The following is a 23,953-nucleotide window of genomic DNA, read 5'->3' on the forward strand; positions in this document are numbered from 1 at the left end:
TTAGCACAGAATTAATTTTCTTCCTAGTAGCTGGTGGAATGCTGTGTTTTGGCTTAGGATGAGAAGAGTGCTGATAACACCCCGATGCTTTAATTGTTGCAGAGCAGTGCTTATACTAAGCCAAGGACATCTCAGCCTTTTGCTCTGTCCTGCCAACGGGCAGGCTGGGGGTGCAGTAAGAGCTGGGAGGGGACAGATCCCGGACAGGTGACCCAAACTAGCCAAAGGGGTATTCCATACCATCTGACGTCATGCTAAACAATATATAGGGGCGGCTAGCCGGGGGGAGGGGGCCGGACTGCTCGGGGTGAGGCTGGGCATCGGTCAGTGAGTGGTGAGCAATTGCATTGTGCATCACTTGTTTGTACATATTATTATTATTTCCCTATTATCACCATTGTATTATTATTGTTATTATTATTTTGTTATTATTATTTTCCTGTCTTATTAAACTGTCTTTATCTCAACTCACGGGCTTCACTTTCCATTTCTCTCCCCCGTCCCAGAGAGGGAGGGGGGAGGGTGAGCGAACGGCTGCGTGGTGTTTAACTGCCGGCCGGGTTAAACCACGACATTACTGCATGGGATCAATCATGCACGAGGAAGAGAGATTCCTTTTGAAGCTCCTGCTTAGAATAACAGTAGGCAGCGCTTCAGAAAGCCCAATGGATGTAGCTGTAGGGGGAAGGAGCTGAGCCTAAAGCCTTCCTGCCTCCAGCAGCGGCAAATCCTGAGCTCAGTTCCCACCAAGGTATCAAAACATGTAGTGAGCCAAGCTGAGTGTGGTCTGGTTGTAAGGTTAGCAATGAATATGGTCAACTGCTGTCCTGCCGGGCGGGCTACCCTCCTGGTGCTGCAACCACTGGGGACAACACGGTGCCAGTTCCACAGAGATGCTGACCAGCGTCAAGGCGCTTGACCTGGTCTGCATGAAGGCAATTTCACATCACGAAAAGCAAAGATTTCCTCCAGTGACTCCCGAGCCAGCTCTCAGGTTCTCCTCTGCACCAGCGCTAAGACTTTTAATCCTCAGCCTGGCAGGTGTTGACAAACTTTGTAATCCTCGTCATTTAAAAAGAAGAGGGGAAAAAAATGCTGTTTCTTCTTATGGAATTAAAGCCAATGTGTAAAGAAATCCCCATTAATAGGGCAAATAATAAAACAGAGGGTTAACTCCGGCAGGGTGTCAGGTGGCTGCTGCTTACAGAAACAAGGTGGATACTGATTAAGGAGGTATTGGGGAGGCATTGGGGAGGCAAGGACAATCCCCAGACAAGGACTGTATATCTCGAAACAAGACACTGGAACTCATGATAAGGAAGCGGCAGACGGACAGAGAAACAAACGTAAGGACTATAAATCTCAAAATTGGACATTGGAATTCATTATAAAGATACAACAAACGGAAGAATTGGCAACAACCAGCTCTCGCAATTAAGAAACGTGCCAATTCAGCAGATTCCTGACCAAAGGTGAAAAGTACACTGTGAGGAAGACTCGGGGTCTTCCTCCCAAAGACCCCTGCCCACGTCCCAAAGACCCCTGCCCACAATTCTTGGGAGGCTCTACGCAGGCGCAAGGTGCCAAAAGGCTAATTAGCATGAGAAGCGAGGGAAGGCGGGGATAGGTAATGCATATGTATAGGCGCTTGTAGAATATTGATAGATTGATTGTATAAATTCAAGACTGCTTTCCGCTTTGGGTATGCACGATAGGTGGAGAGATCCCCCGTGCATCCAGCGCTGCAATAAAGAATATACCACTTAAAGGAATTTCAGCTTCGATCTTTGAATCAATCTGGCACCCCAGATGGGACTACCTCTCTGCCGGACCGCAGGACCCGCTGGGGACAGGACTCCCTAGGGTACCCCCGGGATTTCCCGGAGGGACTCCTCGACTCACCGGATCACTGCGGAGGCAGACAAGGACCCCATCATTGTAAGTGAGTATATTCTTTATTCTGGTTTGGTTTTCTGGTAGACCGGTCATCTGGGACTGTCCAGTAAGTCGGAAGGTGACTTCTGCAGGACAGTATTTGGTATATACTTTGTGGTTAGTACCACAAGTATATCTGGGGACCTTGAGGTCCATCTGTATCTGGAACTGTCTGTAAGTCGGAAGGTGATCTTCTGCGAGGCAGTGTTTGGTATATACTTTGTGGTAAGCACCATAAGTATATTTGGGGACCTTAAGGAAAGAGCTCGCTTTAAGGTCCATCTGGAATTGTGTTGTTTATTTCGGTTTTCTGACTCATGGAGTATGGTATTTAACTCTGGTTATTGTTACTGTGATTTTGGCTATTTTTCTGGTGGTAATAGTAGGTTCGTGGCATTGTTATAAGAAAGATATCGTTATGGTGTTACACAGTTCGGTTTTCTGAGTTATCGCATGTGGAATTTGACTCTGACTATTGTTATTGTGATTTTAGCAATATTGCTGGTAATAGTAGCTTTGTGACATCGCTACTGAAAGATATTGCGTGCCTGTAATTTTGTGAGTGATACGTTTTTGTGATACGCTTTTGTAAGTAACACGTGTATTCTGAAAGTGTAAACTGGAAAATGGGGGGGCGAGTAAGCAGTGAAATTCCTAAGAAAAGTGCGTTAGGATGTGTTTTGAGTCACTGGAAGGATATTGGAGGATCTGCCGGTGGAAGTGTGAACAGGAAAACATTGATAAAATATTGTAATCAATGGTGGCCGCTTTATAAGCTGGAATGTGGAGAAAAGTGGCCCCTAAATGGAACTTTAAACTCTAATGTTTTGCTACAGTTAATGTTGGTTTTGAGAAGGAGAATAGGATGAAATGTTGTATACTGATGTTGTTTCAGCATCTTGGTGGGAAAAGGTACGGAATTAAGTTGGCCCCTGACTGAGCCTTTGATGTTGGCATTAGAGAAGTAGAGGCTGGAGAAAGATAAAGGAAGTGTTAAAAGGGTTGTTGAAAGTGTTAAAGGTGTTTGAAGTTGAATGAGCAGGGAAAGAGGATGTAGGAATGTTAATAGTTCTGCCTCTGCTCTAGGCAGAGATCTTAAAATCATGGGTGTTAGCCCTTCGGGGCAAATGGATCATGATGGGTCCGAGAGAGAGTTGTTATGGAAACAGAAAAACAGTTAACTCTTAAAACAACCTGAGTTCATGTGCGAGCTCAGATTACCGATGGGACCGCTCAGGGAACTGTGGACAACTGCATTCCCCTGACCGACCCCACTGAGACCCTAATCATCCCTAAAATTATGAACGGCTAAGTAAATACTAAAATCTGGATGAATTGGGAATTGAGAATATGCTTCCAACAAGGTCTAAAAGAAACCCCTATGGAATTTTTGGACCAACTCTGAAATGTAATGAAAATAAAATAAATAAATAAAACAAAACGGTTTGGACCTGGCTTCGGAGGACAAATTGACTAGCCTTTTTCTAGGGTAATCATTGGTCCCTGATTTCAACAGGAATAACGGGGACCTGGGGAATCTACCCTAGCGGATCCTCCACTGATTATAATGAAGCTAGGGGAGGAATGGAAGTGAAATTTCTTATTGATATGGGGCAACGTATTCAGTTCTAAATCAAGCATTAATGCCTTCACAGAATTATTATATTAGGGTAAAAGGTGTGTTGTGGTTTAACCCGGCTGGCAGCTAAACACCACGCAGCCGTTCGCTCACCCTCCCCCTCCCTCTCTGAGACGGGGGAGAGAAATGGAAAGTGAAGCCCGTGAGTTGAGATAAAGACAGTTTAATAAGACAAAATAATAATAATAATAATAATAATAGTAATAATACAATGATGATAATAGTACCACTACTAATAATATGTACAAACAAGTGATGCACAATGCAATTGCTTACCACCCGCTGACCAATGCCCAGCCTAACCCCGAGCAGTCCGGCCCCCTCCCCCCGGCTAGCCACCCCTATATATTGTTTAGCATGACGTCAGATGGTATGGAATACCCCTTTGGCTAGTTTGGGTCACCTGTCCTGGGTCTGTCCCTTCCCAGCTCTTACTGCACCCCCAGCCTGCCTGTTGGCAGGACAGAGCAAGAAGCTGAGATGTCCTTGGCTTGGTATAAGCACTGCTCTGCAACAATTAAAACATCGGGGTGTTATCAGCACTCTTCTCATCCTAAGAAAAAAATTAACTCTATTCTAACTGAAACCAGGACAAGGTGTAACCAAAAAGGCTTATTTTTGTGAACCTTTGAAGTACAAGTTAGGGAAACAATGGGGCATACACAGATTTTTATATATGCCTAACTCTTCATGGGCACTCTTAGGTAGAGATTTATTAGAGCAATTAGGAGCAGAAATTGTCGTTGAAAAAGGGAAAATGAAGTTAAGAATAGGAGAAGAACAACTAACAAATGTGTTAAGCTTGGCACTCATACAAACTGACCCTAAAAGTGAAATACCTTTAGAGATCACAGATCAATATGTCCAGGAGTTTGGGCTACCGAAGTCCCTGGAAGAGCAAAAAAATGTGACCTTAATAATTATTAAATTAAAGCCAGGAGAGAAACCCGTTAAGGTTAAGTAATATCCTTTGAGGATAGAAGATAGGAAAGGAATTAAAGAGATAATTGATAAATTTTTACAGTATGGATTATTGATTGAATGTGAATCAGAATACAATACACCCATATTGCCAATTAAAAAGGCAGATGAAAAAAGCTATAGGTTAGTTCAGGATTTGAGGGCCATAAGTAAAATCACTGAGGATATACATCCAGTAGTGGCAAACCCTTATACTTTGCCGACTAAATTAAAGAATAGTCAAGTCTGGTTTACCGTACTGGATTTAAAAGACGCCTTCTTCTGCCTAGGCTTAGCCACAGAAAGCCAAAACCTATTTGCCTTTGAATGGGAAAATCCCAATTCAGGCAGAAAGACGCAGCTTACGTGGACATTACTACCTCAAGGATTCAAGAATAGCCCCACTATTTTTGGAAACCAATTAGCAAGGGAACTCGAAACATGGATGCCTCCGGACACTGAAGGTGCTTTGTTACAATATGTAGATGATCTCTTAATAGCTACCGAGACTAAAGGGAGCTGTATTCAATGGACTATAAGTTTTCTTAATTTTCTGGGTTTAAAATGGATATCAAGTCTCTTGACAGAAAGTCCAGCTGGCTCAACAAAGTGTGACCTATCTGGGATTTGAAATTTCGGGAGGACAACGAGAACTAGGAACTGAACATAAGGAAGTCATTTGCCGGACTCCAGAACCTCAAACGGTAAAGGAGCTACAAACCTTTTTAGGAATGACAGGTTGGTGTCGCCTTTGGATTTATAATTATGGACGATTGGTAAAGCCTCTATATGAATTGATAAAGAGTAATCAGTCAAAGTTAGTCTGGACTGGAGAAGCACGAAACGCCTTTAAAAAAACTTAAACAAGAATTGATGCAAGCTCCAGCTTTGGGATTACCGGATCTCTCGAAACCCTTTTGGTTGTTTTCTCATGAGAGACAAGGGATAGCTTTGGGAGTACTAGCACAAAGACTGGGTCCCTATAAACGAGCAGTAGCTTACTTCTCTAAACAATTAGATGAAGTAAGTAAAGGATGGCCCGGATGCCTTCGAGCTGTTGCAGCTGTTGTTATCAATATACAAGAAGCTCGGAAGTTTACAATGGGACAGAAAATGACAGTGTTAGTCTCCCATACGGTCTCAACAGTTTTGGAACAAAAAGGAAATCATTGGCTTTCACCACAAAGATTTTTAAAATATCAAGCAATATTAGTAGAACAAGATGATGTGGAAATTGTGGTCACTAATGTCGTAAATCCAGCTTCTTTCCTTAGCGGAACTCTGGATGAACCTATAACTCATGATTGTATAGAAACAATGGAGACTGTGTATTCTAGTCGACCCGATCTTAAGGAAGAACCTTTAGAAGATGCTGACGAATCTTGGTATACTGATGGGAGCAGCTTTGTGAAACAAGGACAACGTAAGGCAGGGTACGCCATTACAACCACTCAACAGGTAATCAAGTCCAAACCATTACCCCCTGGGACGTCCACCCAGAAAGCAGAGATAATTGCTCTTACACGAGCACTGGAACTAGCAGCAGGAAGGAAAATAAGTATTTGGACAGACTCTAAATATGCATTCGGCGTGGTACATGCTCATGGAGCGATATGGAAAGAACGTGGATTGCTGACTGCTCAGGGAAAACAAAAAGAAAACATGCTGAAGAAATTTTAAAATTGTTACAGGCTGTAAAACAATCAGAAAAGGTAGCTATGATGCATTGTCAAGGACACCAAAAGGGAAACTCTGATTTTGAAATTGGAAATCGATTGGCAGATCAGGAGGCTAAACAGGCAGCTGAAATAACTGAGGTGAAGGCATTGTCTTTAATACCAGACGGTAAAATCCAAACTATATATATGAACCAAAAAGCCAAATTATACAAAAGAAGACTTAAAATTAATTGAAGATTTGAAAGGTAAAATGAAACCAGATAGATGAGTATATTTAAAAGATAACTGTGTAATAATACCCTCTAATTTGATATGGCCCATACTTCTTACAGAACACAATAAAACACATCGGGGAGCTGACACATTGCATAAGAGCCTGAGTCAGACATTAGTGGAACAAAATTTATATACAACAATAAAACAAGTAACTCAACAATGTAGCATTTGCTTACACAATAACCCCAATACCAAGAATAGAATAAAATTTGGAATAATCAGTAAAGGAAATTATTTGGGGCAACTGTGGCAAATTGATTTTTCAGAACTCCCTAGAAAAGGGGGGTATTGTTATTTACTGGTTCTGACTGACATGATTTCAGGAAGGCCTGAAGCCTTTCCCTGTTGAACAAACAAAGCAAGAAGAAGTGGTTAAAGTCTTGTTAAATGAAATAATACCATGCTTTGGGATTCTAGTAGCAATGTCTTCTGAGAGAGGTTCACATTTTTGTGTGCAAGTGGTACAACAGATAAGTAAGATTCTAAAGATATTCTAAAGACAACTGCATACTCTTTATAGACCGCAGGCAAGTGGACAGGTAGAAAAAATGAAACATTTAATTAAACACTAAAATCGGACAAGAATCTAATTTGTCATGACCTCAATCCCTCCCTTTAGCATTACTTAGAATTTGAGTTAAACCTAGAATAAAAGGGAATTTGAGTCCCTTTGAAATCTTATATGGAAGGCCGTATCCATTTCTATTTAGTGGAGAGGATCGAACGCAGTTAGGATTAGAATATTTATATGCATATATAACTGCACTTCAGAAATAATTAAATAAAGTACATAAATTTGTTCTCAGGACCTGGGCTAGACGGTTGGATCAACCAATCCACCCTTTTAAGCTCAGGGATTATATATATAAAGACTTTTTCAGGACAACCCCTAGAGGAAAAACGGAAGGAAAGTGGACGGGACCATACCAGGTATTACTGACAACACACACCGCCATTAAGATTAAGGAGCAAGCAGCTTGGATCCACGATTCAAGGGTGAAGAAGGCCCTGGCGAGGATATGGACCACCACTCCAATTGGACCAACAAAATTATGGTTTTCCAGATCCTAATGATTGCAGGGGTGTGGTTCTCAGATTCGGGGTGGGCAGTTTGGGACGAGAACTTACACCTGACCTTAATACAAACTGTATCTCAAGTGATTAATAAGACGAACTGTTGGGTATGCACCCATCTGCCACAGCATGGGAATAAGGGTGTATCGTTAATCAGGATTCCCTTGCCTGCAAACTTACCTTGGACTAATTTGTGGGAAAACACATCTTGGGGTCAAAAATATGAAGAAGTTTTGGAACTAGAAGTTAGTAGCTTCGTGCCATTGGAATCTTACTATGTATGTGTACAAAGGCGTAACCTGCCTAAGGGTATGGGAAAACAGGATTGTATAAATACGGGTACTACTTATGTGGGAAATCAGACATCTTGTAATCAAACGATTGATATTAGTACAACTAGCAGTTGGGCAAATTCAACCAGCTGGACGGTTCCAGAAGGAAAAGGGTGGTATTGGTTATGCAATGATACAGCCTGTAAGGTCTTGCCCGAGAATTGGAAGGGAACTTGCACTCTTGGAGCAGTAGTCCCCAATTTGACCATACATGATGTAGCGCCTCGAGGTTATTTGAGAAATCATATCCAGAGAATTAGACAAAAAATTAACAATCCATTGATAGAGAGACACACTGCTTTTCATAGTTTTGTTCGATGGTTTATCCCATGGTTAGGAGTGAGTGAATTGGAAAAGGCGATAGTTAATATTTCTGCAATTATAGAGAAGTTAGAAAACAAAACTCTGGATGCTATAAAGGCTCAACAAGAAGAGATATCTAGTTTATCACAGGTAGTATTACAAAATCGGATGGCCCTAGACTTGTTACTGGCCGCTCAAGGGGGAGTCTGTACAGTAATAAATACAAGTTGTTGTATGTATGTAGATCAGAGTGGAAGGATCTCTACCGACCTGGAAGAAATATGGAAGCAGACAAGGGTCCTACATGAGATCAGTAAAGATGATCTTTCATGGAGTTTTAGTGAAATATGGAAAAAGTTAACCTCCTGGTTGCCCAATTTCCAATGTTTGAAACAAGTGTTCATTGCTCTATAACATTAGTAGTGTTAGGAATATTTGTGTGCATGTTGTTTAGATGCCTGCTTTGTTTTGTTACTGTAAATAATGAAAGTATCTGATGCAAAAGAATTTGCATGGGAAAAGAAAAGGGGGGATTGATTAAGGAGGTATTGGGGAGGCATTGGGGAGGCAAGGACAATCCCCAGACAAGGACTGTATATCTCGAAACAAGACACTGGAACTCATGATAAGGAAGCGGCAGACGGACAGAGAAACAAACGTAAGGACTATAAATCTCAAAATTGGGCATTGGAATTCATTATAAAGATACAACAAACGGAAGAATTGGCAACAACCAGCTCTCGCAATTAAGAAACGTGCCAATTCAGCAGATTCCTGACCAAAGGTGAAAAGTACACTGTGAGGAAGACTCGGGGTCTTCCTCCCAAAGACCCCTGCCCACGTCCCAAAGACCCCTGCCCACAATTCTTGGGAGGCTCTACGCAGGCGCAAGGTGCCAAAAGGCTAATTAGCATGAGAAGCGAGGGAAGGCGGGGATAGGTAATGCATATGTATAGGCGCTTGTAGAATATTGAGAGATTGATTGTATAAATTCAAGACTGCTTTCCGCTTTGGGTATGCACGATAGGTGGAGAGATCCCCCGTGCATCCAGCGCTGCAATAAAGAATATACCACTTAAAGGAATTTCGGCTTCGATCTTTGAATCAATACTTTATTATTATTTTTTTTTTTATAAAGGCGGGAGGAGTTGTGGAGATGTGGGTAGTGCTTAGGTCCAGCAGGAAACTTGTGCATGTCAGTGGGACGCTAGAGACTGAGGAGGGGATGAATTTTTAACGCAGCCTGTCCACAGAGATATCACACCATTTGGGGACAGCCCAGTGGCCTCCATTTGACCAAAGTGCCTGGAACTTGCAGAAAAGCGAGAGGGGCACACCTCCAGCAAGCCGCGGGGTAACCGCCTTACGGCTTACAAAATTAAATCAATCAATCCAAAAGAATAAGTTACAGCTCGTGTCTCAAACTCTGCAGCCTGCGCGTCTTCAGGGCTGCTCCCAGCTACTTTCTGAGGGACCCTTTGCAAACTCAGTTCCTAAAGCCCTGTCAGGGAGCCCCAGCGGCCGCCCCGCGCATGCGTCACAGCCTCGCCCTTCCCCTCCCCGCACTGTGGCAACGGCTCCTGCGCATTCAGCGGGGGCGTGCGCAGTGTGCGTAGCGCGCTGCGTGCGCGGCGTTCCTAGGGCGCGGCCGGTGCCCCGCCTGGAGCTGTTTGTTTGTGCCGCTGCGGCGGCGCGGCGCGGCACGGGAGCGGAGCGGAGCCCGGCCGGGCTCGGCGCTGCTGCGGTCGCCATGTTGAGGCGCAGCAAGGCCGAGGTGGAGCGCTGTGTCGCCTCCGTGCAGGCCTCTGCGGCTTCTCGGAGAGAGGTGAGCGAGGCCTCGCCGCTTCCCTTGGCCGGCGGGGGGGGAGGCGGAGGGGGTCCCGGTGGGGTCCCGGTGGGGTCCCGGGTGGGGTGGGGGGCTAGGGGGGTGGCCGGCGTCGTGAGGGGAGGGTTGGGGCTGCAACACAGAACAAGTGTGTTCAAGCTATCTCAGACTGATGACGTCAGAAATAAATTACTGTATTGATGCATTTTGTATATAAACTGAGAGTAGGTGGGATTTCTTAGGTGGGAAGAAAACATTTTACCTATCTTGAAACAGTTGTGAGTGATATGTACTAGACCAGGACTAAGTACCATCTTTTTTGTTTACTCTGTCAGATTTTAGGGGTTCTTTTTGCAACATTGTTACATTGGGGGAAAAAAACAGGCTGTACTTTAAATGTAGCAGACTCTCTTCTTCTACTTCTTCTACACTCTTCAGTAAGAAGTGGTTGTGAAATGTCGCAAGTATTAAGGCTTGTTGCTTGCTTCACCAGTAACCTCAATTTCACGTTTGTAGCCTTGGCCAGTTACAGGAAAAGCATTGTTTTCCAAATCCCACATCTTTGAAAAACAAAACTTTGGTTATGAGGAGCGGACTGGAGCTGATAACTAGTTATCAAATTCAGTCTCTCAAAAAGTATCCCCATAATTTCTGAAGGCATAGGAGATCGGTATTGATATAGTATAAACTCACTTTAGAATAAAACTTGTGGTTAAACGTTAGCAAGGACAAAGTAAACGACATCTTGTTATCTGTAGACCTTTTGTTATGTTTAAGCATCTTGTTATTTGAAAACATCCCAGTATCTGTTAACTGTTAGTCAGGCTGAGACTTGAGATAACTTGAGTCAATTGTCTTGTCTTGTTAACTGAGACTTCCTGTTATCTGCCGACCCTCAGTTAAACTGAAAGCCAACTCAGCATTTTTACAGCTTGGAAAACAACTGATTAAGCAAAGGTGAAAAGTGCATTACGAGGAAGACCTACGGCCTTCCTCCCAAAGACCACTGCCCACATCCTGGAGACCCCGGCCCACAATTCTTGGAAGGCTTTGCGCAAGCGCAAGGACTGATAAGCTAATTAGCATACGAAGCGAGGGTAGGCGGGGTTAGGTGATGAATATGTATGCATGCTAATTGAATATTCATTGTTTTGCTGTATAAATATGAGATATTTTGTCACTTCGGACATGCACGATAGGCGGAAGGATCCCCCGTGCATCCAGCGCTGCAATAAAGAATATACCACTTAAGGAAATTTCGGCTTTGATCTTTAAATCAATTTGGCACCCCAGATGGGACAACCTCTCTGCCGGTCCGCAGGACCCGCTGGGGACAGGACTCCCTAGGGTACCCCCGGGATTTCCCGGAGGGACTCCTCGACTCACCGGATCACTGCGGAGGCAGACAAGGACCCCATCATTGTAAGTGAGTATATTCTTTATTCTGGTTTGGTTTTCTGGTAGACCGGTCATCTGGGACTGTCCAGTAAGTCGGAAGGTGATCTTCTGCAGGACAGTATTTGGTATATACTTTGTGGTTAGTACCACAAGTATATCTGGGGACCTTGAGGTCCATCTGTATCTGGAACTGTCTGTTAAGTCGGGAGGTGATCTTCTGCGAGGCAGTGTTTGGTATATACTTTGTGGTAAGCACCATAAGTATATTTGGGGACCTTAAGGAAAGAGCTCGCTTTAAGGTCCATCTGGAATTGTGTTGCCTATTTTGGTTTTCTGACTCATGGAGTATGGTATTTAACTCTGGTTATTGTTACTGTGATTTTGGCTATTTTCTTGGTGATAATAATAAGTTTCGTGACGTTGTTATAAGAAAGATATCGTTACAGTGTTACATATTTTGGTTTTCTGACCTATCGCTTGTGGAATTTGACTCTGACTATTGTTATTGTGATTTTGGCAATATCTCCTGGTAATAATAGTAGTTTTGTGACATCGCTATTGAAAGATACCTGTGTGCCCACAGTTTTGTAAGTGATACATGTATTCTGAAAGTGTGAACTGGAAAATGGGGGGACGAGTAAGCAGTGAAATTCCTAAGAAAAGTACGTTGAGCTGTATTTTGAGTTATTGGAAGGATATAGGGGGGGCTCTGGGTGGAAGTGAAAATAAGAAAACTCTGACAAAATATTGTAATCAATGGTGGCTGCTTTATAAGCTGGAATGTTGAAAAAAGTGGCCTTTTAATGGAGCTTTAAACTATAATACTTTGCTACAGTCAATGTTGTTTTTGAGAAGGAAAATAGGATGGAATGTTGTATACTGATGTTGTTTCAGCATCTTGGAGGGAAAAGGTACGGAATTAAGTTGGTCCCTGACTGTGCTTTTGATGCTGGCATTAGAAAAGTACAGGCTGGAGAAAGATAAAGGAAGTGTTAAAAGGGTTATTGCAAGTGTTAAAGGTGTTTGAAGTTGAATGAGCAGGGAAAGAGGATGTAGGAATGTTAACAGTTCTGCCTCGGCCTGGGGCTGAGACCTTAAAATCTTGGGTGTTAGCCCTCTGGGGCAAAGGGATCATGATGAGTCCCAGAGAGTTGTCACAGAAACAGAAAAGCAGTTAACTCTGAAAACAACCTGAGTTCATGTGTGAGCTCAGATTGCCGATGGGATAGCTCAGGGAACTGTGGACAATTGCATTTTCCTGACCGACCCCCACTAAGACCCTCATCATCCTGAAAATTATGAACGGTTAAGTAAATACTAGAATCTGGACGATTTGGGAATTGAGAATATGCTTCCAACAAGGTCTAAAAGAAACCCCTGTGGAATTTTTGGACCAACTCTGAAATGTAATGAAAATAAATAAATAAATAAAACAAAACGGTTTGGACCTGGCTTCGGAGGACAAATTGACTAGCCTATTTCTAGGGTAATCATTGGTCCCTGATTTCAACAGGAATAACAGGGACCTGGGGAATCTACCCTAGCGGATCCTCCACTGATTATAATGAAGTTAGGAGAGGAACAGAAGTGAAATTTCTTATTGATACGGGGCAACGTATTCAGTTCTAAATCAAGCATTAATGCCTTTACGGAATGATTATGTTAAGGTAAAAGGGTGTAACCAAAAAGGCTTATTTTTGTGAACCTTTGAAATACAAGTTGGGGAAATGTTATATCTGGAGTGGTAATTCGTGTTGAGAAAATGGTTGATATTAACAAAGAAGGGTGATTCAGGAGACTCCATGCAGTCTGGGGTTTCTTGTTCTCCAGCCATTAAGGCATGGATGTTTCTGGGTGTTTGCTGTTGTTGTTACATTCAAAGTTGTTTGACTAATTAAACAGTTGTTTTGAAAAGAACTGCTGTGGAGAGAAGGGTATTAGAGGGGAGCCTGCTTCTAAAAAAAAAAAAAAAAAAAAAAGGCAACACTATGAAGTTACATCAGTACAGAAGCAGGAAAAAGAAGTGAAGAGGAACAGGCTGGCAGAATGGGGACTGTTAAGTTATGGAACTCAAAGGATTGTTTGTTACCTATCCTGATTGTATGTATGTATAGGCATACTCAGGTTATTATGTAAAGCAATGTTCTGTATACATGTATTTAGAACGTTTGATGTTTGTGTGTGCATGTTGGTGGAGCGTAGACTCCCTGCACACCCAGCGCTGTTTACTTGCCTTTTATATACCTTTTAGAAATATTTGTTTTATAAATATTACAAAATTCAGACCTCATTTATAACAGGAAACAAATGGGGATACATAGGTTTTTATATCTACCTGGATCTCCAAAATCTCTATTAGGTTGAGATCTGTTAGAACAATTAGAAGCAGAAATTATCTTCGAAAAAAGGAAAATGGAATTAAGGATAGGAGAAGAACAACTAATAAATGTGTTAAGCCTGGCACTAATACAAACCGACCCTAAAAAGTGAAATACCCTTAGAGATCATAAATCAAATATATCCAGGAGTTTGGGCCACTGAAGTCTCTGGAAGAGCTAAAAATGTGACCCCAATAATTATTAAATTAAAGCCAGGAGAGAAACCCATTAAGGTTAAGCAATATCCTTTGAGGATAGAAGATAGGAAAGGAATTAAAGAGATAATTGATAGATTTATACAGTATGGATTATTGATTGAATGTGAATCAGAATACAATACACCCATATTGCCAATTAAAAAGGCAGATGGAAAAAGATATAGGCTAGTTCAGGATCTGAGGGCCATAAATAAGATCACTGTGGATATACATCCAGTAGTGGCAAACCCTTATACTTTGCTGACTAAATTAAGGAATAGTCAAGTCTGATTTACCGTACTGGACTTAAAAGATGCCTTCTTCTGCCTACCTTTAGCCACTGAAAGCCAAAACCTATTTGCCTTTGAATGGGAAAACCCTGACTCAGGCAGAAAGACACAGTTAATGTGGACAGTGCTACCACAAGGATTCAAGAATAGCCCCACTATTTTTGGAAACCAATTAGCAAAGGAACTTGAAACTTGGATACCTCCGGACACTGAAGGGGCTTTGTTACAATACGTAGATGATCTCTTAATAGCTACCGAGACTAAAGAGAGTTGTATTCAATGGACTATAAGTCTCCTTAATTTTCTGGGTTTAAATGGATAACGAGTCTCTCAACAGAAAGTCCAGCTGGTTCAACAACACGCGACCTACTTGGGATTTGGAATTTCGGGAGGTCAGCGAGAACTAGGAACTGAACGTAAGGAAGTCATTTGCCGGACTCAGAACCCCAAATGGTAAAGGAGCTACGAACCTTTCTAGGAATGACAGGTTGGTGTCGCCTTTGGATTTATAATTATGGACTAATGGTAAAGCCTCTATATGAATTGATAAAGAGTAATCAGTCAAAGTTAGTCTGGACTAGAGAAGCACGAAACGCCTTCAAACAACTTAAACGAGAATTGATGCAAGCTCCAGCTTTGGGATTACCGGATCTTTCGAAACCCTTCTGGTTGTTTTCTCATGAGAGACAAGGGATAGCTTTGGGAGTACTAGCACAAAGATTGGGTCCCTATAAACGAGCAGTAGCTTACTTCTCTAAACAATTAGATGAAGTAAGTAAAGGATGGCCCGGATGCCTTCGAGCTGTTGCAGCTGTTGTTATCAATATACAAGAAGCTCGGAAGTTTACAATGGGACAGAAAATGATAGTGTTAGTCTCCCATACGGTCTCAACAGTTTTGGAACAAAAAGGAAACCATTGGCTTTCACCACAGAGATTTTAAAATATCAAGCAATATTAGTAGAACAAGATGATGTGGAAATTGTGGTCACTAACGTCGTAAATCCAGCTTCTTTCCTTAGCAGAACTCTGGATGAACCTATAACTCATGATTGTATAGAAACAATGGAGACTGTGTATTCTAGTCGACCTGATCTTAAGGAGGAACCTTTAGAAGATGCTGATGAATCTTGGTATACTGATGGGAGCAGCTTTGTAAAACAAGGACAACGTAAGGCAGGATATGCTGTTACAACTGCTCAACAGGTAATCGAGTCTAAACCATTACTCCCTGGGACGTCCACCCAGAAAGCAGAGATAATTGCTCTTACGTGAGCACTGGAACTGGCAGCAGGAAGGAAAATAAATATTTGGACAGATTCTAAATATGCATTCGGCGTGGTACATGCTCATGGAGCAATTTGGAAAGAACGTGGATTGTTGACTGCCCAGGGATAAAACATGCTGAAGAAATTTTAAGGTTGTTAGAGGCAGTAAAACAACCAGAAAAGGTAGCTATCATGCATTGTCGGGGACACCAAAAGGGGAATGCTGATTTTGAAATTGGAAATCGATTGGCAGATCAGGAGGCTAAACGGGCAGCTGAAATAATTGAGGTGAAGGCAATGTCTTTGATACCAGACGGTAAAATCCAAACTATGTACAGGGACCAAAAACCAAATTATACAAAAGAAGACTTAAAATTAATTGAAGATTTGAAAGGTAAAAGGAAACCAGATGGATGGGTATATTTAAAAGATAACCGTGTGATAATACCCTCTAATTTGATACGGCCCATAGTTCTCACAGAACATAATAAAACACATTGGGGAGCTGACACATTGCATAAGAGCATGAGTCAGACATTAGTAGGACGAAATTTATACACAACAATAAAACAAGTAACTCAACAATGTAGCATCTGTTTACGTAACAACCCCAATACTAAGAATAGAATAAAATTTGGAATAATTAGTAAAGGAAATTATCCAGGACAACAGTGGCAAATTGATTTTTCAGAACTCCCTAGAAAAGGGGGGTTTCGTTATTTACTGGTTTTGACTGACACATTTTCTGGTTGGCCCAAAGCTTTTCCCTGTCGAACAAACAAAGCAAGAGAAGTGGTTAAAGTCTTGTTAAATGAAATAATACCACGCTACGGGATTCCAGTAGCAATGTCTTCTGATAGAGGTTCACATTTTTGTGCACAAGTGGTACAACAGATAAGTAAGATCTTAAAGATAGATTGGCAACTACATACCCCTTATAGACCACAGGCAAGTGGACAGGTATAAAAAATGAACCATTTAATTAAACAACAAATAGCTAAAATCGGACAAGAGGCTAATTTGTCATGGCCTCAATCCCTCCCTTTAGCATTACTCAGAATTAGAGTTAAACCTAGAGTAAAAGAGAATTTGAGCCCCTTTGAAATTTTATATGGAAGGCCATATCAATTTCTATTTAGTGGGGAGGATCTAACGCAGCTGGGATCAGAATATTTATATACTTATATAACTGAACTTCAAAAACAATTAAATAAAGTACATAAATTTGTGTTAGGGACCAGAGCTAGAGGGTTGGATCAACCAATCCACCCCTTTAAGCCTGGGGACTATGTATATATAAAGATTTTTTCAGGACAACCCCTAGAGGAGAAATGGAATGGACTGTATCAAGTGTTGCTGACAACTCACACTGCTATCAAGATTAGAGAACAAACCGCTTGAATCCACTATTCCCGAGTGAAGAAGGCTCCAGGAGCTCCTTGAAAAGTAACACTAGGTGACAATGAACTGAAACTAAAGCTTAGTCGATCAAGATGAGGACATTATGGTCGGGAGTATTTGGTAATATAGTTGGTAGAAAATTTGTTCATAGAATTGTTTTGTTTTTATGGCTTATAGTTGTAATTGTGATTCAAGAAGGTGCCTCTGTGATAATAGAGAATGGTGGGTGGCCTTGAACTAAAGCCGTAACAACAGAGGATAAGAACTTTAATGGAAAGTTATCAGTTATGGTCATCTAGCGAACAAATGGTAACTATTTATAAAAACCATCAGAATGGTGAAAATTAGGAGAAGAGTGGACACAAGATAATGTATCCTGAGCTCTTAGTTGTATGCAAGCACAGTTATGGTTGCAGGCAACGGCTGCCTTGATCATTAGGGAAGGAAGTAAAGGCATTTTTCCGGCTGAAGTCCAAAAGGCAGTCTGGGACAATGCCAATGATTTTGAGAAGTTCCAGTCCTCGTGGACCCTGGTAAATTGTACTTATGCCCATTATTAACATGGCTACTGCCTTCGTGCTTACTATACGGATGGAGAATGGGAAACGGCAGTCTGTAAATCTAGAATCATGTGTTACCGGGGAACAACGAGGATTTATTTGTGAAAGCAATACAATTGAGGCTCAGGATGTATGTTTTGACACGGAGCAAGGTATCTGCCACTTTGAAATTCATCCAAATACCAGTCAAAAGACTGTGCTTGTATATGTTGGTAAAGGGTGCATGTGTTTAAGAACTGCTTGTGATTTTGTAGAAATAGACAAGGAGAATATAACTCTCCATAGCAAAAATCATTCTAATTTTTGTATTTGTAACTTTGTTAGAATCATCGGGTGTGATTTTCTATATTTAGCACCAGTGGTATCCCACCAGCTGATCAAGTCTAACAACACAATGTATCATAAGTTACTACCTACACCTATTGGGATGAACCTCACACTAGTGAAGCAACTAGTTAAACACCAAGACCTGATTAGAATTTTAAAAGGTATTCAGGAAAATGGAGAGAAGACTCTAATTACTGTCCATCATGATACAAAGGAAATAAGCAGAGTTTTGCAGAGAGTGAAACGAGACACAAGTCACAACTGGTGGGATACACTTTTTGGATGGTCGCCAACTGCAACTGGGATTTTGAACACACTGAGTCACCCAATTATTGTTTTATTGATATTGGTTGGTATAAGTTTAATATTGTCTTTTGTATTACTTGTTTGGAATTGGAAATTGTTACAACGAATGTCCATGTTAGCCTCCTTGACAAATGTGCATGGTAAAGTATTGAGGGGTACATATCATAAAGACTGGGAAGAAAATTTCCGTATTAAGTAAAAGAATTTACTAGATTTTCCAGAAAAGGGGGGAATGATATAGTATAAACTCACTTTAGAATAAAACTTGTGGTTAAAAGTTAGCAAGGACAAAGTAAACGACATCTTGTTATCTGTAGACCTTTTGTTATGTTTAAGCATCTTGTTATTTGAAAACATCCCAGTATCTGTTAACCGTTAGTCAGGCTGAGACTTGAGATAACTTGAGTCAATTGTCTTGTCTTGTTAACTGAGACTTCCTGTTATCTGCCGACCCTCAGTTAAACTGAAAGCCAACTCAGCATTTTTACAGCTTGGAAAACAACTGATTAAGCAAAGGTGAAAAGTGCATTACGAGGAAGACCTACGGCCTTCCTCCCAAAGACCACTGCCCACATCCTGGAGACCCCGGCCCACAATTCTTGGAAGGCTTTGCGCAAGCGCAAGGACTGATAAGCTAATTAGCATACGAAGCGAGGGTAGGCGGGGTTAGGTGATGAATATGTATGCATGCTAATTGAATATTCATTGTTTTGCTGTATAAATATGAGATATTTTGTCACTTCGGACATGCACGATAGGCGGAAGGATCCCCCGTGCATCCAGCGCTGCAATAAAGAATATACCACTTAAGGAAATTTCGGCTTTGATCTTTAAATCAGTATCTGCTCACGTATACCTTCCCTTCGTTCCTAAAAGTCTTCCAAATATTCAGTAGGAGGTATAATGACTTAAAACAGGTAAAATAAACTGAATTCCTTACATGCTACAAGAATGCTTTTGCATAATGCTACATCCCTCAAGGCAGGGCACAATCGTTTCCAAATTCAGAAATGGATAGCAATATACAAATGGCTTGTCATCAGAGTGAAAAACTCTCCAGTCTTGACTGGGTATTAAGTGAATCTGAAGTATGACTCTCGTTGTTCTTTTCTTTAAACTTTCTGCACAAAAGCAGGAAAGTTCTGATCAGTGGTACCATGACTTTTTCTGGGTGGTCAGTTTTGTGCCTGCAGGGACTGAGTGAGAATAGAGATAATCGTGGTTGCCAGTTGTAAGGGCCGAGTGAAGCAGGAAGCAGAAAGTGGGAATGACCCGCTTAGAGTAGTTGCCATGTGGAACAAAGATAAAATGCTGTGTTCAGGATAAACGAGGAACATTCCAGTAATGCTTTGTTACCACGAGCAAATCTGCTGAAGGTGGAAAGCCTTATATCCAAGTAACTATAGTACTTGTGATAACTAAGAATGAGGTTTTACCTGTGTTTTTTGCACAAAACCTCTTATTTTGGAAAGAATGTAACTGTGCTATTGGTCGATGTTCTTGAACATCACGATGTTCGTGATGATCTTGTTCTTTGGGACTTGAAAGTAAACGCTGTGCTTTTTTTTTAAGGGAGGTGATGTAACTAACCATGATGGAACAGGTGGACGGTCAATTTATGGAGATGCATTTGAAGAAGAGAGCTTTGAAGTGAAGCACACGGGTCCTGGATTGCTGTCGATGGCAAATAGGGGTCGGGCTACGAATAACTCTCAGTCCTTCACAACACTCAAAACAGTAGAAGCCTTGGACTTTAAACACGTGGTGTTTGGTTTTGTGACAGATGGAACGAATGTTGTGAAAAAGCTCGAATCCTTTGGTTCTCCCAACGGGTTAGTAAGTGGAAGAGTTGTCATTACAGACTGTGGGCAAATAGAGAATTCTGGCTTTTGAGTATACAGATGTTCTAGCAGTATAAATCAGTATTTAGATGTTATTGATTAATTATTTCCACTTCCTTAAAAAGGACACTTCTGATGTATAAATGTAAAATTGCAGCTTATGGTTGTTTTTTATGTGTTCTAATTGATTTTGTTTGCATGTTAAATAAGTTCAGACACTGGCATATTTTGGGTGTATTTGTGTTATGACATATTTGTATGGAATGTCAAATTTTACAAATTAAATCTTAGTCTTGTCAAAATAACTATTGTCTTCACTTTGGCTTGCTGAAGAGCAATTTGCATCGCGTTGTGTACTTATTTTGAACGTGCTAATTGATGTTGATGGTCAGTAGACGGAAGGCCTTTGAAATGTCATTCTTCCTCTGATGAGCAGTGAGGAAGCTGAGGCAGCTGGGCAGGTGCTGGTCAGGTGGATGCTGTTTTGTGCTGTCTGCAGGCTCTTGGGCACTTGAGTACTTTGAAAGGTAAAGAGCAGTTCTTATGTGCAGTCTGCCACAGGATTTAGTTCATACTTGCTCGGGAGATTACCTTCCAGACCCACGTTGTTTTTGTACATGGTATGTTAAAGTGGCTGGTAACTTTTCGTGACAACCATCTCCTGGAGTGTTATCTGGGAAGCTGTGGTGCAGAGGGGGAACGTGCATGGGTAAGTTCTTTTTAACTTCTCTCTTACAGCTCGGCGCCAGGACTATCAGTATTTTTTTCAGAACAGCCGACTTGCTGTTCATATATGCAGTTAGAGATGACTATAGACATCACATGTTTCTGTCACGCGCTATATCTTCATATCATGCTTTACTTCTGAGGCTAGCGAGAGCAACCCTTCCCTCAGCCTCTCCAGGGAACGCTGCTTACACAAGCATTACCCTGCACGCCCCTAGCGCACAGATTCGACCCGTGCCTGCGTTACACGGAGCTGTAACCCAACAGCGAGCCTCTCCCCTGCTCGTCCCCGTTTCAGCTCCACAGCACTGGACGAGGCCCCGCCGTTGTTCCCGTTAACCCCCTCCGCCCGCCCCGGTCCCTCAGCGCAGCGGCCGCCTCGATTTCACGTTGGTAGCCTTGGCCAGTTACTGGAAAAGCATTGTTTTCCAAATCCCACATCTTTCAGAAACAAAACTTTGGGTATGAGGAGCGGACTGGAGCTGATAACTAGTTATCAAATTCAGTCTCTCAAAAAGTATCAGAAGGGTCTTCCTATGCAATTACTTTGAAAGTGTTGTACATCTAAAATGTGCTTGTTGTGTGTTTTCCGTTCAGAAATCGTTGAAAGGATTCCAGTTCGCTAAGCTGTATTTTGAAGTAAAGGAGTATGAACTTGCTAAAAGGTAATACGCGTTGCTGTATTCTGCTATTCTGTTCTCTAAAGTACTTTAGAAAAGCTAAGTGAATATGAAGTAGACTGGAGAAATCAAGATCACTATCATGCTGCTTTACAGTAGCAGTAGATGTGGGTATCAAGTGCTGTTTAAATCTTTATAAAACAGCAACTTAGATAATTAGTTGTGTGATATTGAAAAACTTGCTGTTTGAAATGGCTTTTATTCCATTGTATTATGAAGTAATTACAGTTACAGTTTCTTTCTTTTTTTTTTTTTTTTTTTTTTTTTTTTAGTAAATACCAATACTTGGTGGCAAATAAGTAGCGTCTGTACATGTAAAAATAATGTTGTTCTGTACTTTAAGATCCAGACCAGGTATCTGGAACCAACCATGACTGCATTTCCTGTATCACATGTTAAATTCCTGCCCCGCTTCCGTGGACACTGGGGGGGGGCGGGGGAGGACAGAGGGACTCGTATTATTGAGGAATATTGATCCTTTTTTTCCTGCTCCATAGGTATATATCTACATACCTCAGTGTGCAAAAGAGAGATGCGAGAGCACACAGATTTCTTGGACAAATTTATGAAGCTGAGGACAACATAGAAAAAGCTTTTGGATGTTACAGGGTAAGTACTCCACCGACCTCCGATGTCCTGCTTTAATCCATTGTAAAGGGACTTTTAAAATCATTCTGTTCTGGACTTTTCTTAAATGCATAGAAGAAAACATGTTTGTGGAAGAAGTGTAATATGTATGCTTTCTGTTGCCAAAGGTGTATATGACGTACTGCAGAGGGGATTCTTCATTTGATGTGTTTTGCTTCATCAGTATTTTTTTTTAAGATGATTCTTTTGTGACCTAGACTGGGTCTTTGTGCTAGCTGCTACTAAATTCTTTCCATATCTTACATTGCCCTTTGGATTAGGGAATTTGACAGCAGTGACAGATTCTTAGCAAGGGCTCAGGTGACAGCAGTAATCTAGTTGCTACTGGAAGACTAGACCTAGGGTGTTTTCTAGTTGTTCGTATTTATTGCTTTTTTGGGGGGTTTTGTTTGGGGGGGTGTGAGATGGGGCAGGGCGAACATAATTGACATTTATTTGTATGATTGCCCAATGAAAAATTCACCATCAGAATGCCTTTGTTCAGGTTTTGGGGAGGGAGAGGATGTGCTCAAAAGTTTTGCTGCCAATACATCCCAGCTTGTCGTAGGGTGTGACTTAATTATATATTTCTTCAAAAATGTCTATATGGAGTTAGACTAAAGGTACGTAAGAGTCCAGCTGCCTGTGTATAGCTGGTGATGGGGGCAGAGTAGCTGGCTTCTGCATTTTTTCCCTTGGAAATTCTTTCTTTTCTGAATTTTTGCTCTTTTGAGTTGCAGCAGATGTATCTGGGTGCTGTAGACTAGTGATGCATTTAGCAACTGAGGTCTTTCTTAACTCATTCAAAAAGTATTTACTAATAGATCTGTCTAATTTGAATACCTGTGTCTTTTCAATGACAGTTATAATTTTCTTTCCCATTCTGTGTGGATTGCAAGATCAAGTTACCTTTTTTTTCCTGCCTTTTTTTCCAGTGTGCGTGCATGGGGAAAACTAGCGTTCTGTGGAGTTGAACCCAATGCAGAAAGATCTAGTACTGAAGATAGCGGAGTTACTGTGCAATAATGCCGTCACTGATGAAAGAGCAAAATACTGGGTTGAAAAATCTGCTAAGTTGTTTCCTGGAAGCCCTGCTGTTTACAAGTTGAAGGTAAATGCCAATTTCCAACCTCTGTTCTGTGACGTTCAGAAGCTTCTAGCGTCTGACTGGAGGAGCACTTTTCCCGTGTCATCTTCTGTAAAACTTCCTGGCTAAATTATTTTAGAATCTTGAGTATTAAATCTAATGGAATTAATATTCTTTAGATGTAATTCTTCTAGAATGTATTCTATTTTTCTAGATTTCCTATTCTTCTATTTAAAGAAATGTTAATTTCTCTGCCATTTGACACTTCGGTCTAGCTTTCAAGAAAACTGCAACTGCAGGCTTTCGTACACTTGTCAAGGTTTCAGGGTTGACAGTCTTCAAAAATGCAGGAAAATCATGTTAGTAGTCACATCCAAGAAGTTAAGACTAGGTAGGCAGTTCTCTATTTATTGTGTGACTGGCAGGAAGGTATCAGGCCTGAGAACTCAGACTTCCTTGCCCTCTATGCTGCTTGTTTGTTTTCTAAATTTGGATTAAATAGAGCAGAAAGTAAGGAATGCTCTAACTCTCGATTGCTGCGTAAAAGCCTTCAGTCGCACAGTCTGACTTTTGCACAGGTATTAGTTTTGTGTAACACAGCAGCAATGACACTTAGTCTTAAGATGTTTGTTTTAGACAGGCTATTCTGTGGCAGGGTATGCTGCCTTTGAACCAAATGGTTTCACAAGCTGAACATGCCATCCATAAGAGACAAATTCTGATTTTTTTTCCCTATTTTAAATGTTTGAGTGTTTCATTAAGCTTCGTAATAACTGGAAGCTTTTCAGTTTTAATAGCTTAAGTAATGTAGTTTGTGTGGTGGAGGCAAGAGTTGTCTGTTAATA

At 41.4% G+C, this 23,953-nt stretch overlaps 1 protein-coding gene and 1 long non-coding RNA gene across 5 annotated transcripts; both read left to right on the forward strand.

The window, feature by feature from the left end:
- The first annotated feature begins 487 nt into the window (after positions 1 to 487).
- Positions 488 to 23,850, forward strand: LOC119713048 (RANBP2-like and GRIP domain-containing protein 8). Of its 3 annotated transcripts, none has more exons than XM_072044633.1 (4): positions 9,759 to 10,023; positions 21,312 to 21,379; positions 21,892 to 22,003; positions 22,980 to 23,850. In XM_072044633.1, the coding sequence occupies exons 1-4, from the start codon at positions 9,949 to 9,951 to the stop codon at positions 23,235 to 23,237; spliced, it is 513 nt and encodes a 170-aa protein (XP_071900734.1). In that variant the 5' UTR covers positions 9,759 to 9,948; the 3' UTR covers positions 23,238 to 23,850. The 3 variants fall into 3 exon arrangements, 2 of the variants coding, with proteins under 2 accessions (XP_071900734.1, XP_071900735.1); XM_072044634.1 differs by having other exon boundaries at positions 9,762 to 10,023; positions 22,957 to 23,850; XR_011812636.1 differs by lacking the exons at positions 21,312 to 21,379; positions 21,892 to 22,003; positions 22,980 to 23,850 and adding an exon at positions 19,720 to 20,293 and having other exon boundaries at positions 488 to 10,023.
- Positions 10,035 to 18,962, forward strand: LOC113839738 (uncharacterized). Of its 2 annotated transcripts, none has more exons than XR_005260522.2 (2): positions 10,035 to 11,449; positions 16,866 to 18,962. It is a non-coding gene; the product is annotated as an uncharacterized lncRNA (long non-coding RNA). The 2 variants fall into 2 exon arrangements; XR_005260523.2 differs by having other exon boundaries at positions 10,035 to 11,445.
- Positions 23,851 to 23,953: the final 103 nt, after the last annotated feature.

This window comes from Anas platyrhynchos, chromosome 13 (assembly GCF_047663525.1).
Source record: "Anas platyrhynchos isolate ZD024472 breed Pekin duck chromosome 13, IASCAAS_PekinDuck_T2T, whole genome shotgun sequence".
Taxonomy (NCBI): Eukaryota; Metazoa; Chordata; class Aves; order Anseriformes; family Anatidae; genus Anas; species Anas platyrhynchos.